At 51.7% G+C, this 16,242-nt stretch overlaps 1 protein-coding gene and 1 long non-coding RNA gene across 2 annotated transcripts in view; one reads left to right on the top strand and one right to left on the bottom strand.

Moving 5' to 3' along the window:
- Nucleotides 1–823: 823 nt before the first annotated feature.
- The window catches only part of LOC146862115 (uncharacterized), a 28,264-nt gene continuing 12,845 nt past the window's right edge, over nt 824–16,242 (bottom strand). Inside the window, exon 2 of the long non-coding RNA XR_014978101.1 lies at nt 824–1,483. This is a non-coding gene — a long non-coding RNA (uncharacterized LOC146862115). The remainder of the gene's footprint in view (nt 1,484–16,242) is intronic.
- LOC146862116 (uncharacterized) lies at nt 11,710–12,711 on the top strand. Its single transcript, XM_085643390.1, has one exon. The coding sequence runs from the start codon at nt 11,710–11,712 to the stop codon at nt 12,709–12,711; it is 1,002 nt and encodes a 333-aa protein (XP_085499516.1).

Genomic DNA, 16,242 nt, shown 5'->3' with positions numbered 1-16,242 from the left:
CTTAAGACCAGAGTTTCACAGATAACCCTCGCTACCATACACCCCCCTTTTATACTGAAAATACATCTCTAATAGTAACACACGACGATGTCACTGATTCCGAACCCAGACAATGCGACGCGCAACTTCAATTGTCACACGCTTTTCCCTGCATACGTACAGGGCCAACAATCCCGTTTTTCCCGAGAGCAGCACTCACTTCCCTCTGCCCTACTACGAAACCGTCACCAGCTCCCTACGTTCCAGAAGCCGTACACACTACATAAAACTCAATACGACCTCAACATTTAGTGTTAACCCCTTCAGCGCTGGGCGAATTCCGCCGCGGTGCTGAAGGGTTCGAGCGCGGGCGGGACCATGACGGAACGGTTCCGTCATGAGCACAGCTCAACCGTGGCTCATGACGGAACCGTTCCGTCATGAGCATGGAAGGGGTTAATACATATATCAACATCAATCAATAAACCAATAAATCCAAAAGCCTATGTACAAGCAATCTATCAGATCAAGACAATAATCAAACCATCATACTGCTACCAGGAAACTGCTGCAGATCAGAGCATATAAATTCTCCCTACTCCCACGGACAGAGTAATTCCACAGTCATACGCACATATACTCATCATTCGCTAGGGCCCATCACACTAACATTCATTCTATTACTCTATCCACACTGAATATACGAGAGAAATCCTAAATCAATCTGCATCTAAACTGAGGTCAATGTAACCTAATTGATATGTCTTGAGTCATGATTTAAATAATAAGAACACATTTGGAAACTCAATAAATGACCAGAAATAACGACCCGACACTGTAATTCAAACAAGAAATTGCTTTATCTAAATTAGTTCAAATGGAAATTATTCAATTGCAAAATCATTATTCTCATAGTTACCTATTCTAGCTAAATGTCGTAAATAGGGTCAGGACAGGTCTCTCAGTAAAGTCTGTCTCCCGAGTCGCCGTCCTCTCAATCAGCGTTGATCCTCTCGAGCATAGGTTCAGGAAGAAGTGGCCTTAGACCCTCTCTGGTCTAACAATATTTATACCCAAACTTACACATTAAAGTAACAAACAAACTCTGAACGTCCATTGAGCCATTGAGCAGAGCGAGCCGGAAAGGATGTTGACTCGCAACATTTAGAAAAAAAAACCTCCGCTCTCGAAAATCTCAAAAATAAAAACACGGAAGAAGGAAGCATAAACTAAAAAATGTAACATCCATGAATGCTCTTCCTCGGAATCATAGTGAAGCCACCGCAAGTTTATCAAAGTTCATTGTGGCTTTTATTCTCTCCCAAGGATAACTGGTGACAACTGGCATCAAGCCCGGAGCTGCTGTCCTCACGGAAACTTTCAATACAGACAGAGGCCGTGGTCAGGATTTCAACCATATTCAGCGAGGCCTCACTTCGTATTTCAGCAACTCAAATGCAGGCTGTAATGGTCGGCCATCTTTTAGTAGGCCAGAATGGACAATCTTAATTAAAAGAAACACAAAACAACGTTACTTCATCGTAATGATTATACAGTGTTGATTTCCACTAATACCCTTATGTGTATGTAATTATCTAGCTATCTGCAACATAGAGAAGCATTTAAAGCGTATTATTTCAAAGCGTTTGCGCTTAAACAAATAACTAATAGCACATTTAACCTCATGCATCTAATTAGTTTGCTCTCCAACTTAGTTCACATATTAATAAAGCAACACGAATGCATCCCCACGTGTAATTATTTCATTAATAAGGTTGATTAATCAGAAACTCCAACAAATTTAATATCTAGTAAATTAATTATTAGTCATTTTAATTATGACATATAAAAATATAAGCTGTTGTTCGGATTTTGACAGAAAACCCTGCTCCAGCAGTCTTGCCCTCCACTTTTGCCTCCCACTATCGGATTGCTGGTCTGGAGCAATTGGATAATGTCCTGGGCCACAGGGTTGTGTCCTCTATGAAGGTGTGGAGGGTTTTTGGGTTGTGATTGGGCATTTTATTAAATTGGTGTTCCTTTGCACTCAGTTGTCCGTCTCTGTTTTTGGCTTGCTATGTCCTCACTTGTTAAAAAGGAAGGCGAGGGAGGGACACGAGGTAATAATGGTCACAAATAAATTACGTCAGCATTCAATGTAATGCATCCATTGCTTAATGATAATGGCATTACTCTTAGTCCTACTCCCCCGCCTTCCTTCTAGGCCGCACCCACCCACCCGGTGCAGTCCAACTAAGTTTTAGGCTCGGCTTGTTTACGTGCAGGAGGTGGTGCGGGCGGACGGTGTTTTTAATAAGCTGGGGTGGGTCTGGGGGAGGCGGAGGACCTCTCACTTGTTAAGAAGGAAGGCGAGGGAGTAGGACTAGAAGTAATGCCATTATCATTAAGCAATGGAAGCATTACATTGAATGCTGACGTAATTTATTTGTGACCATTATTAGGTCTCGCGCCTAGCACTGCAGCGCATGCACTGCACGCTTTGCGAGGCTTATGGTATATACTTTAGTGGGGAAGCTTCGCGTAAGCTCTGCCCACTCTCCCCCCATCTTTTTGTTTGGCTTCTATCCTAAATGGTGCCTTCTGATTGGTTATTCCCTTGTTAGTCCCGCCTCCTAACGTCCATAGCGTAATTTGTACACATCCGAGGCTATTGGCCCCTTTACTGAACATAATTTTTTTACCTGTGTCCCCCCTCCCCCTCACGCAGTCCGTGATTTTTCCCCAACCCTTCATCCCCCCACTCCCGTTCGTGCCTTCTTTCACACCCGCACTCGCATTTTTAATGCAATCCCTCTCGCGTAAATGCGAGTGGTATTGCATTGCAAATGCTTGTTTTAAAAGAGTGCACATGCTTCTCAGAAGTGACGTCCCTGGGGTGCACCGGAAAAAAAACCTTGGTTGCTCCGGAAGTCTTGTTATGGCCAAGCCGTTCTGCTGTGTACTTTTATTTGAATAGTTTCACTTTCACTCTGTTCTATTTTTAAGTCCAACACACACGTGGATCCTCATTCAAGCAATGCATAATAAGTTTGCAGGGTTAAGAGGCTGGCTGTGGCAATTTCGCTGTGCTCGCATCACCGTACGGTAAACAAACTTTTACAATCAGTGTTGAGCCCCACGACTGCCGGACAGACCTGGACCCAATCACAAGGACCAGGGCTGCTGTGGAGCTCAGAACACCACTGTGTAGCCATAGGATGTTTGTCGCGGGAGCCCGTAACTGAAATGCCACTCTGCTCACCTAAAAAAGTAAGTGTGCCGGTGCCCTGAATTGTGTATATTTTAACAATCTACTCTCTGCTAATAAAAATGTTTGGCTTATAATAATTTATGAAAGATAGGTTGTAGCATGGTCATCAGCTGCCTGCCCTATGTGTTACAGCTGAAGTTCAGACAAAGTCTGTGGTGTACAGTTACCTTTCAGGAGCTGCGCGACATAGTTGAAGTCGCACTTACTACCGGTTGGCAGGTGTGGGGGGATGTTAACCGAACACTCGGGGTATAATGATTTTAGCCATCAGTAAGTCCAGTCAAGGAGTACCTTTTTAAATATTTGCTGCCGACTTTGGGGCATATCAGCAAGGGCCGGCGATAATTATTGCTCAGCGCTCTTGCGCGAGGATAATTATCGCCGGCCAACTCTGAATTTTATCGCGGAGATAGCGTGCTATCAGCAACACTCATCTCCAAAGCGATAAAATTCTGAGCTCAAGCTGCCAATTGTGAGATTATCGCTGGAAATACAGCGATAATCCCACAAGGTTTGGCGATAGCTTGCTGATAGGGATAGACATACTTAGCCATGATATCCATCTTACATAGGATATCATGGCTAAGTCAGAAAAATACCAGACGTAAAAAAGCAGCGTTAACCGCGGTTAGCGCTGCTTTTTTTATCGCTAACAGGGTATCCTTGATAATAGGAGAAATGTCGCTTAACGACATTTCTCCTATTATTTTACTCTGGAACGCCCCCTTTGCATCTCATTAGAGATGCATGGGGAAGCATAGAGTAAAAGGGTGCTAACATGCGAATTTGCGTGTTAGCACCCTGTTGCTGATAGGGCACTAGTTTTATCTCTGCTTTTTTGGCTTTTAAAGCCAAAAAAGTAGAGATAAAGCCCTTGTTGATATGCCCCCTAGGTAGTTAAATGTCGCTCATAAATACACTGAAAACCTGGCAACAATGAGGTTTTAATGTATCATATTTACAGGTTTCTCTCGTCTTCATTACTTGATTTTGCTTGCGGGAAAGTGTCAGTCATAGTCCCCGAATAGCACTCATAATTACACTGATATGAGGGGCTGGGGGGGAGCGACCGACCAAAGGGAAGTGCCCCCTGGGCAGTCTGGGAGGGGAGGAGGGAGGGGGGGTGGCAGGCCATGGGCCGGCCATTTTAAGTTGGGCTCCGTAAATTTGTAGCCCAAAAAGAGCCCAATGGAGCCCAACCATAGGTAGGTTGGGCTCCTGCTCCCAGCCACCATTTTAGGTTCGGTGACCTGGTGGCTGGGAGCTTAGCGGGGATTATTATTTTTTGGATAGCGTGAGAAGTGTCAGCTAGGGTAGCTTAGCGGGGTCTTGTGGCTGTTGGTACACGAGCTTTGCGTGGAAAAAATCGGGCATAATGTCGCAGGAGGATTACCGCGTGTTGGAGGCCCTCCGGCTCCTGAGTGAGGCGGGCCGGATGGACCTCGTGGTGGGAGAGGTGGCTGGGCCGTCCCGCCCCACGTGATGGGCCTCGGCAGGTGTAGCGGCGGCAGTGGCCGCCTGCACGTCCCCGAAGCGGTCCCGGTTATCGCTGGTAAGTTAACGGGGCCGCCCTCGCTCCAAAAAGGCGGCCCGGCATATATACGGCAAGCGGTAGAGGGAGAAATGTCTGGGGAGGCGGGCGGGCGGAGCGCCGCTCCGATTGGCGATAGGGAGCTGCACATGGCGAGGGAGCCTCGAGATCGGGCCGTTTCCGCCCCCACGATGAAAAGTAAGCGGGCGGTGGAGCTAGCAAGCGGCGTTTCCCATCGCTCACATTCGTGGCAGATGGGCATGCGGTGGGGAGGCTGGGCGGCTCGGGGGCCCGGGGCTTTCCTTTTCCCCGAAAATAACAGATGCCAGCGGCTGGGAGGAGGGGGTGGTGGGCCCTTCCCCCCTCGTGCGTGCACCTCTGTCAGCAGACGTCCCCGGCGGTGTGGAGGGTGGGGCTGGATTTCTAGCATTAGGCCCGGCACTGGAGGCGAGGGATCTGGGCAGTATGCAGCCCGCGGGTCAGGCAGGTCGTGCGGCCCCCGTTACAGCGGAAGAGTGCATATCAGTTAGGGGACATATTTCCAGCCCCCTGCTTTCCTTGCCGCAGGGTACTTTGAGGGCCGAGGTGTTGTCGGTGGGGGGGTTCCATGGGGAGGGGGAGTGGGCGCAAGTGGGAGGATGGAGGAGCATGCCCAGTTTGTTCCCATGCAGGGTCTTCGGGATGTCAATTTGGGTCCTCAATTAAGCCAAGGCGGGCCAGGGGCCTTCGATTTGGGCAGCGGGGACCAGGTTTGGGGGCCAGACAACAGAGGCGGTATTTCTGGGGGGGAGGCGAACTTGCAGGTGGACCTTGAGCCAGCTGGGGGCGGCCCGGCATGGGAGGGACTGGATATTTTCCCTGCCTGGGCGGAGGGGGTTCAGGGCATCGAAGGGGGTGGGCACTGCCTGGGCCAAGCCCCCCGGGGGCGGGGGGCAGGTATCAGGGGATCCAGCAGGCCATTTATGGGGGAGGGGGCCGTGGGAGGGGTGCACGTGGGGTCGGAGGTGCGGTGGGGGCGGGCAAGGGCTTGGGCCCCCCCGGTAGGTACAGGAAGGTCAGGGTAGGTCAGGGGCAGGCGAGCATGGGGGTGTTCACCGGTCTCGCGTGGGGAGGGGGCTACAGGTAGCAGTGAGGGGCCCAGCACATCAGTCCAACCTTTTGCTTTTCAGGTCCGGGAGCGTGGCGGTGCTGCGGACTTGGAAGGGCTGGGTGCGGCCCATGTACACTGAGGAGAAGGGAGGGTAGAGCCCTGCACGGGGCAACCCATACCAGCGGGGGATTCCATCGCGGCCAGCACAAGAAGGTCCAGCACGACCACGCTGGCCCCAACTACAATCAGAACGAGGTGGTCAGCCTTATCGGAGGAGATGGATTTTCAGAGAGGTCAACGCAGGGGGAGTATCAGCGTGTACAGTCGGCTCCTCCGTATGGACATAAAGAGGCCGTTAAGGCCAGCATAGGGCAGGTTGGGCTCGGTAAGGCCCGTGGTGTGGAGTTTGCGCACGTTGAACAGCAGGCGGAGGAGCCTATTATGCTTGATTACGATGAGGACAGCCCCGAGGAAGGGGAATTGAGAGAAACAGAGGAGGGGGGGTCCTCTCATGTGTTTCACAGTATCTTAAAGGCAGCACCGAGCAAAAAGGCAGTGGCGTCTAGACCCAGGAGAGAGCACGGCCCCTCGGTAAGGGCTCCTCGGCCAGTGGATCACGCGGAGTCAGTGACATGGTGGTCGGCACCAGTCCGGGCACCCTCCTTAGAGCCAGGTGAGACTAATGGACCACGGGCCAAACCAAAAATGGTGTCTGTGGGGACAGGGGGCGAAGGGGGTGGGGAGGTGATTGAGGGGAGACTACACAGAGGTAAATATGTGAAGGACACGGGGTGAGTATGGATGTAGAGGGTGCAGCCTTGGGTGCCAAGGTGGAGGGCGGGACGAATATGGAGGGGGTTGGGTGGGGCAAGGAGCCGTTGCCGAGCAAGGAATTGAAGATTAAGAAACTGCCATACATGGGTGTGACGAAACCTTTGGGGGCGCATTTAATGCTGGCTACTAAAGAGCGTATTTGGAAAGGGGAATATGTGGAGCTTTTGAAGCTGTTACACAGGGAAGTACGGGCTAAAGAGGGTTCTAAAGAAGAGGAATATGAGTTGGCCAAAAGGCCTAAGGTGCCGGTGACAATTGAGAATTGGACGGCGGCATTTTTAATATACGCCAGTGTATACTGTGAAAAGTTCCCTGAGCGCTGCGTAGCCATTTTTAAATACATGGATGTAATTAGGAAGGCTCAGATCACGGGGGACGGATACGCTTGGGCTCAATATGACGAGGAATTTCGGGGCCGGATGGCGTGGGACTCGTAGGCTAAATGGGGGGAACTGGACACGGACCTGTGGCAACATACCATGGGGTTGGCCACGGGTGGTAAGACTGTATTTACGGCTAGCGGGCTGCCATTGGTGTACCGGCCCTTTTAGGGGAAGCCCACCCGGGGAGGGGTGGGAGGTGCAGGGTCAACGCAAACTGCGACAGGAGTGTGCTGGGACTTTAATAAAGGCCTTTGCACGAGGGAATACTGCAGGTTTCGGCATGAGTGTTCAAAGTGTGGAAAGCGCCACCCCCTTGTTAACTGTTGGGGCGTCAAGCCACAGGGCGGCCAGCAATGGCAGCAGTCAGGGAACAGCACCCATGGCCCCTCACAGCAATTACAGAGCAATAGGGGGCAAGGGCCTGCAGGGTACTGGGCCCAAAAGCTCCTACGCCAGTTAGACTAGCGAAATTGGTGGAGGGTCTGCATGGGTATGGGGATCCGGGAGCAAAGCAGGTTTTGATGGAAGGGTTCCAGTGGGGGTTTCATTTGGGTTACCGGGGACCTTGGCGGAGAAGGTGGGCAGACAACTTGAAATCAGCAGCAGAACACAGGGTGGTGGTACAAGAGAAACTGAACAAGGAGGTGCGCGAAGGGAGAATGGCAGGCCCCTTTGAGGATTGGCCAACTGAGAACCTGATCATATCACCGATCGGGGTTGTTCCCAAAAAAGAGGAAGGGCAATACAGGCTGATTCAGCACCTTTCATGGCCCGAGGGGTCTTCAGTTAATGACTTCATTGATGAGGAGGCAGCCTCAGTTTCTTATTCCTCAGTTGACGTGGCCATGTCACTAGTTGTGACCGCGGGCGCGACTGCAGAGATGGCAAAGTGCAATGCAAAGTCGGCCTTCCGGTTGTTTTCAGTCCATCCAGAAGATTGGGATCTTCTGGGTATCCATTTTAAGGGAAAAGGGTACGTGGACAAAGCTCTACCGATGGGTTGTTCTATATCATGCGCATTATTTGAATGTTTCAGCACCTTCTTGCAGTGGTACTTCACGCGGCACACGGGACACACATTGGTGACGCACTACCTGGATGATTTCTTCTTTGTCGGTTCACCGGGCTCCACGGAGTGCCAGGCAGCTCTGGACACCTTCCATGAGCTCATGGCTGACATGGGGGTGCCGTTTTCACCCGAGAAGACAATGGGTCCTTGCAAGGCTATGTCCTTCTTGAGGATTGAAATTGAATCTGTGGCAATGCGGGCTCGCTTGCCAGAGGACAATAAATTTAAAATGTTGAAGTTGTTGGACAGAATGCTGTCAAAACAGAAGGTGACAGTGAAGGACATTCAGGTGCTTCTCGGGCATCTTAATTTTGCATGTAGGGTGGTCAGAGCAGGAAGGACGTGTTGCAGGAGCCTGGGGCGGGCATTGGCAGGAAGACATTCACCTCACCACCACATTCGACTATCAGCGGGGGTGAAGGAGGACTTGCACATGTGGTCGGTTTTTCTGCAGTCTTTTAATGGAGTGCTTTTGGCGAGGGAGGAGGACGTACACTGGGATGTGCAAAATGTTTTGGATGTGGCAGGCGGTGAAGGATTTGGCGTGCAGAGTAGTGGCCGCGGCAGTGGAAGGATGGTGGGAGGAGCATAGCTTTCCTTGAGCTTTTCCCGTTACTGGTAGCATTGACACTGTGGGGCAAGGAGCTGGCACACAAGAAGGCGTTGTTTCGGGTAGATAACATGGCGGTGGTGGAGGTCATTAACAGACAGTCCGCAAGAGATGAGCAAATCCTGAAGTTGCTGCAGGTTTTTGTGGTTGGTTGCCTCAGACACTACATTGCTGTCAGGGCCTTGCATATACTAGGTGTGGACAATGACATAGCGGATGCTTTGTCTCGTTCACAGTGGGTGAGATTCCGTGGGCTGGCCAAGTAGGCGGACAGGACACCGACCCCGATGCCAGAGCACCTTTGGTATGTAGGCAACGTTGGGTGCTACAACTGGTGGCAGGCTCTCTGGCAGCTTCTACATGGGCGGCGTATCAACTAGCCTGGAGGGAATTTTTGGCATCTGGGGCGTGCAAACGAGCGGAGGTCTGGCGTCGGTCTGAGGATGTAATCCAGTTTAAGTGGGTAGGAGGATGTTGGAGGGTTGGGCTCCGGAGGGGGGAGAGAGTGCGGCGCGTCACCCCCTTTCCTGGCAGAAGCTGGCGCATATATTGGAAGCCCTACCGGTGATCTGTAGGGATGATTTGGAGACCTGTTTATTTTCCAACCTTATGGTATGGGTGTTTTTTGGGGCTTTCAGGGTGTCAGAACTCCTGGGCAGCAAGGTCAAGAACGGCGAGCGATGGGAGTATGTGGCCATCGGCGAGGAAGGTATACATCTCTGGTTGGCCAGTTCAAAAACGGACAAGAGGGGTGTGGGGAAGGGGGTTAGGTTGGAAGCGGCAGTGCCAGACGCAACGTGCCCCCTGCGGTGGTCCCGCCGGTTGCGAGCTTTGTCGATAGGCCTGGGGCCAGAGGCAGTTTTTAGGCACGCTAATGGGAAAAGGGTAACAGTTTACCAGCTGCGCATGGTGTTGCGGAAAGCTTTGGTCAGCATTGGGGTGGATGGTGCGGAATATGGGACGCATTCCTTCAGGATTGGGGCGGCAATAGAAGCGCATAACATGGGTTAGACGTGAGGGGACATAATGAGGCTGGGGCGCTGGTCTTCCGACTGTTATCATCGTTATGTATGGCAGAATGCAGAGGAGGCGCATGCGTCATCCTCTTTCGTGTGAATCTTATTCCTTTTTCTCGTTACAGGTTCGGTGGCGGGGCCCCAGGCGAAGGAACTGACCATTTGGATTGTGGGGCATTCTTTTATCAAATGGGCACAGGTCCAGGCATGTCACTTTATTTTGGGGGAATGTTGGGCTTTAATGACCGGTTGTTTAACATCGTTTGGAAAGGTAAAGGGGGGATGCGGTGGAAGGAATTGCTTCCGTGCCTTAATAAATGGATGGTGCAGGGGCGGTGCCCAGACATTTTGTTGATCCATCTGGGGGAGAACGACTTGTGTGAAGTGAAGGGTGTGGTATTGATGAGGGCCATGAAGAAGGACTTGTCGAGGTTGAAGGAACAATGGGCTGGGTGCCACGTTTTGTGGACAGAGTTGGTCTCGCGCAGAGTGTGGAGGGGTGCTTTGAACCCGAGGGGCATTGACAGGGCTCGAAGGAAAGTGAATTCGGAAATTTTTAGGTTCTGTTGTCATCTTGGTTTTGGAAGAGTTGCACATACGGAGCTGCGTTTTGAGGCTGTGGACTTTTTCAGGGGTGACGGGGTGCATTTATCGAGGGTTGGCATGGATCTCTACTTGTTGGAGATTAGGGAGGTGTTAGCGAGATGTTTGAATGTGCAGGCGCATTCCGATTAGAATACAAGCAGTTGCCCTAGTTGGGGGGCAGAAGGGGGGGTAGTTTCTCTCCCCACCTGCTTTCTGGGTGGCGGGGGTTATTGGAAGTTTGTGTCAATGTTGACAGAGGTTTTTGGGTTATTGTTGGATCTAGGTTATCGTCATGGAAAGGGTAGGCAAGTTACGTTATAGTTAGGTTACGCATGTTCGGGGTTTGACGGGGGTAAAAGTAGCAGGCAGGGTAAGTGGTTTACGGATGGGTGGAATTTAAAGTGCTTATGTTTTGATGCATTGACGTTTATGGTTGTAATGTTGTAATGTATGGGTGGGGGCAGGTTCAAAGGAAAATGTTAGGGGCGGAGTTAAAGGTCAGTATTTGGTATTTAGTGAGGTTTAGTTTTGTAAGGTGTTTGCCGAGGAATTTTAATGTGATGCGCACCTGTTTTCAATAAAGCGGCCTTTTACACACAGCACCGAGTTTGTGGTCTGCTCCCTCCCACGGGGGGCTTGGGGGGAGTGGCCGACCAAAGGGAGGCACCCCCGGGCAGTTTGGGAGGGGCAGGGGGAGGGGGGTGGCAGGCAACGGGCCGCCATTTTAAGTTTGGGCTTTGTAAATTTGTAGCCCAAAAAGAGCCCAATGGAGAAGGTGACAGTGAAGGACACGGGTGGTAAGACTGTATTTACGGCTAGCGGGCTGCCATTGGTGTACCGGCCCTTTCAGGGGAAGCCCACCCGGGGAGGGGTGGGAGGTGCAGGGTCAACGCAAACTGCGACAGGAGTGTGCTGAGACTTTAATAAAGGCCTTTGCACGAGGGAATACTGCAGGTTTCGGCATGAGTGTTCAAAGTGTGGAAAGCGCCACCCCCTTGTTAACTGTTGGGGCGTCAAGCCACAGGGCGGCCAGCAATGGCAGCAGTCAGGGAACAGCACCCATGGCCCCTCACAGCAATTCCAGAGCAATAGGGGGGCAAGGGCCTGCAGGGTACTGGGCCCAACAGCTCCTACGCCAGTTAGACTAGCGAAATTGATGGAGGGTCTGCATGGGTATGGGGATCCGGGAGCAAAGCAGGTTTTGATGGAAGGGTTCCAGTGGGGTTTCATTTGGGTTACCGGGGACCTTGGCGGAGAAGGTGGGCAGACAACTTGAAATCAGCAGCAGAACACAGGGTGGTGGTACAAGAGAAACTGAACAAGGAGGTGCGCGAAGGGAGAATGGCAGGCCCCTTTGATGATTGGCCAACTGAGAACCTGATCATATCACCGATCGGGGTTGTTCCCAAAAAAGAAGAAGGGCAATACAGGCTGATTCAGCACCTTTCATGGCCCGAGGGGTCTTCAGTTAATGACTTCATTGATGAGGAGGCAGCCTCAGTTTCTTATTCCTCAGTTGACGTGGCCATGTCACTAGTTGTGACCGCGGGCGCGACTGCAGAGATGGCAAAGTGCAATGCAAAGTCGGCCTTCCGGTGGTTTTCAGTCCATCCAGAAGATTGGGATCTTCTGGGTATCCATTTTGAGGGAAAATGGTACGTGGACAAAGCTCTACCGATGGGTTGTTCTATATCATGCGCATTATTTGAATGTTTCAGCACCTTCTTGCAGTGGTACTTCACGCGGCACACGGGACACACATTGGTGACGCACTACCTGGATGATTTCTTCTTTGTCGGTTCACCGGGCTCCACGGAGTGCCAGGCAGCTCTGGACACCTTCCATGAGCTCATGGCTGACATGGGGGTGCCGTTTTCACCCGAGAAGACAATGGGTCCTTGCACGGCTATGTCCTTCTTGGGGATTGAAATTGAATCTGTGGCAATGCGGGCTCGCTTGCCAGAGGACAATAAATTTAAAATGTTGAAGTTGTTGGACAGAATGCTGTCAAAACAGAAGGTGACAGTGAAGGACATTCAGGTGCTTCTCGGGCATCTTAATTTTGCATGTAGGGTGGTCAGAGCAGGAAGGACGTTTTGCAGGAGCCTGGGGCGGGCATTGGCAGGAAGACATTCACCTCACCACCACATTCGACTATCAGTGGGGGTGAAGGAGGACTTGCACATGTGGTCGGTTTTTCTGCAGTCTTTTAATGGAGTGCTTTTGGCGAGGGAGGAGGACGTACACTGGGATGTGCAAAATGTTTTGGGTGTGGCAGGCGGTGAAGGATTTTGCGTGCAGAGTAGTGGCCGCGGCAGTGGAAGGATGGTGGGAGGACCATAGCTTTCCTTGAGCTTTTCCCGTTACTGGTAGCATTGACACTGTGGGGCAAGGAGCTGGCACACAAGAAGGCGTTGTTTCGGGTAGATAACATGGCGGTGGTGGAGGTCATTAACAGACAGTCCGCAAGAGATGAGCAAATCCTGAAGTTGCTGCAGGTTTTTGTGCTTGGTTGCCTCAGACACTACATTGCTGTCAGGGCCTTGCATATACCAGGTGTGGACAATGACATAGCGGATGCTTTGTCTCGTTCACAGTGGGTGAGATTCCGTGGGCTGGCCAAGTAGGCGGACAGGACACCGACCCCGATGCCAGAGGACCTTTGGTATGTAGGCAACGTTGGGTGCTACAACTGGTGGTAGGCTCTCTGGCAGCTTCTACATGGGCGGCGTATCAACTAGCCTGGAGGGAATTTTTGGCATCTGGGGCGTGCAAACGAGCGGAGGTCTGGCGTCGGTCTGAGGATGTAATCCAGTTTAAGTGGGTAGGAGGATGTTGGAGGGTTGGGCTCCGGAGGGGGGAGAGAGTGCGGCGCGTCACCCCCTTTCCTGGCAGAAGCTGGCGCATATATTGGAAGCCCTACCGGTGATCTGTAGGGATGATTTGGAGACCTGTTTATTTTCCAACCTTATGGTATGGGTGTTTTTTGGGGCTTTCAGGGTGTCAGAACTCCTGGGCAGCAAGATCAAGAACGGCGAGCGATGGGAGTATGTGGCCATCGGCGAGGAAGGTATACATGTCTGGTTGGCCAGTTCAAAAACGGACAAGAGGGGTGTGGGGAAGGGGGTTAGGTTGGAAGCGGCAGTGCCAGACGCAACGTGCCCCCTGCGGTGGTCCCGCCGGTTGCGAGCTTTGTCGATAGGCCTGGGGCCAGAGGCAGTTTTTAGGCACGCTAATGGGAAAAGGGTAACAGTTTACCAGCTGCGCATGGTGTTGCGGAAAGCTTTGGTCAGCATTGGGGTGGATGGTGCGGAATATGGGACGCATTCCTTCAGGATTGGGGCGGCAATAGAAGCGCATAACATGGGTTAGACGTGAGGGGACATAATGAGGCTGGGGCGCTGGTCTTCCGACTGTTATCATCGGTATGTATGGCAGAATGCAGAGGAGGCGCATGCGTCATCCTCTTTGGTGTGAATCTTATTCCTTTTTCTCGTTACAAGTTCGGTGGCGGGGCCCCAGGCGAAGGAACTGACCATTTGGATTGTGGGGCATTCTTTTATCAAATGGGCACAGGTCCAGGCATGTCACTGTTATTTTGGGGGAATGTTGGGCTTTAATGACCGGTTGTTTAACATCGTTTGGAAAGGTAAAGGGGGGATGCGGTGGAAGGAATTGCTTCCGTGCCTTAATAAATGGATGGTGCAGGGGCGGTGCCCAGACATTTTGTTGATCCATCTGGGGGAGACCGACTTGTGTGAAGTGAAGGGTGTGGTATTGATGAGGGCCATGAAGAAGGACTTGTCGAGGTTGAAGGAACAATGGGCTGGGTGCCACGTTTTGTGGACAGAGTTGGTCTCGCGCAGAGTGTGGAGGGGTGCTTTGAACCCGCGGGGCATTGACAGGGCTCGAAGGAAAGTGAATTCGGAAATTTTTAGGTTCTGTTGTCATCTTGGTTTTGGAAGAGTTGCACATACGGAGCTGCGTTTTGAGGCTGTGGACTTTTTCTGGGGTGACGGGGTGCATTTATCGAGGGTTGGCATGGACCTCTACTTGTTGGAGATTAGGGAGGTGTTAGCGAGATGTTTGAATGTGCAGGCGCATTCCGATTAGAATACAAGCAGTTGCCCTAGTTGGGGGGCAGAAGGGGGGTAGTTTCTCTCCCCACCTGCTTTCTGGGTGGCGGGGGTTATTGGAAGTTTGTGTCAAGGTTGACAGAGGTTTTGGGTTATTGTTGGATCTAGGTTATCGTCATGGAAAGGGTAGGCAAGTTACGTTATAGTTAGGTTACGCATGTTCGGGGTTTGACGGGGGTAAAAGTAGCAGGCAGGGTAAGTGGTTTACGGATGGGTGGAATTTAAAGTGTTTATGTTTTGATGCATTGACGTTTATGGTTGTAATGTTGTAATGTATGGGTGGGGGCAGGTTCAAAGGAAAATGTTAGGGGCGGAGTTAAAGGTCAGTATTTGGTATTTAGTGAGGTTTAGTTTTGTAAGGTGTTTGCCGAGGAATTTTAATGTGATGCGCACCTGTTTTCAATAAAGCGGCCTGTTACACACAGCACCGAGTTTGTGGTCTGCTCCCTCCCACGGGGGGCTTGGGGGGAGCGGCCGACCAAAGGGAGGCCCCCCCGGGCAGTTTGGGAGGGGCAGGGGGAGGGGGGTGGCAGGCAACGGGCTGCCATTTTAAATTTGGGCTTCGTAAATTTGTAGCCCAAAAAGAGCCCAATGGAGAAGGTGACAGTGAAGGACATTCAGGTGCTTCTCGGTCATCTTAATTTCGCATGCAGAGTGGTCAGAACAGGAAGGACGTTTTGCAGGCACCTGGGGCGGGCATTGGCAGGAAGACATTTACCTCACCACCACATTCGACTATCAGCGGGGGTGAAGGAGGACTTGCACATGTGGTCGGTTTTTCTGCAGTCTTTTAATGGAGTGCCTTTGGCGAGGGAGGAGGACGTGCACTGGGATGTGCAAATTTTTTTGGATGCGGCAGGCAGTGAAGTATTTGGCGTCTACTGGCAGGGCAGGTGGTGCACGGAGTAGTGGCCGCGCCAGTGGAAGGATGGTGGGAGGAGCATAGCTTTCCTTGAGCTTTTCCCGTTACTGGTAGCATTGACACTGTGGGGTGAGGAGCTGGCACACAAGAAGGCGTTGTTTCGGGTAGATAACATGGCGGTGGTGGAGGTCATTAACAGACAGTCCGCAAGAGATGAGCAAATCCTGAAGTTGCTGCGGGTTTTTGTGCTTGGTTGCCTCAGACACTACATTGCTTTCAGGGCCTTGCATATACCAGGTGTGGACAATGACATAGCGGATGCTTTGTCTCGTTCACAGTGGGTGAGATTCCGTGGGCTGGCCAAGGAGGCAGACAGGACACAGACCCCGATGCCAGAGCACCTTTGGTATGTAGGCAACGTAGGGTGCTACAACTGGTGGTAGGCTCTCTGGCAGCTTCTACATGGGCGGCGTATCAACTAGCCTGGAGGGAATTTTTGGCATCTGGGGCGTGCAAACGAGCGGAGGTCTGGCGTCGGTCTGAGGATGTAATCCAGTTTAAGTGGGTAGGAGGATGTTGGAGGGTTGGGCTCGGGAGTGGGGGAGAGAGTGCGGCGCGTCACCCCCTTTCCTGGCAGAAGCTGGCGCATATATTGGAAGCCCTACCGGTGATCTGTAGGGATGATTTGGAGACCTGTTTATTTTCCAGCCTTATGGTATGGGTGTTTTTTGGGGCTTTCAGGGTGTCAGAACTCCTGGGCAGCAAGGTCAAGAACGGCGAGCGATGGGAGTATGTGGCCATCGGCGAGGAAGTTACACATGTCTGGTTGGCCAGTTCAAAAACTGACAAGAGGGGTGTGGGGAAGGGGGTTAGGTT

This window comes from Triturus cristatus, chromosome 2_2, assembly GCF_964204655.1.
Source record: "Triturus cristatus chromosome 2_2, aTriCri1.1, whole genome shotgun sequence".
NCBI classification, from domain to species: Eukaryota; Metazoa; Chordata; class Amphibia; order Caudata; family Salamandridae; genus Triturus; species Triturus cristatus.
This window is presented reverse-complemented; position numbering and strand designations above follow the sequence as displayed.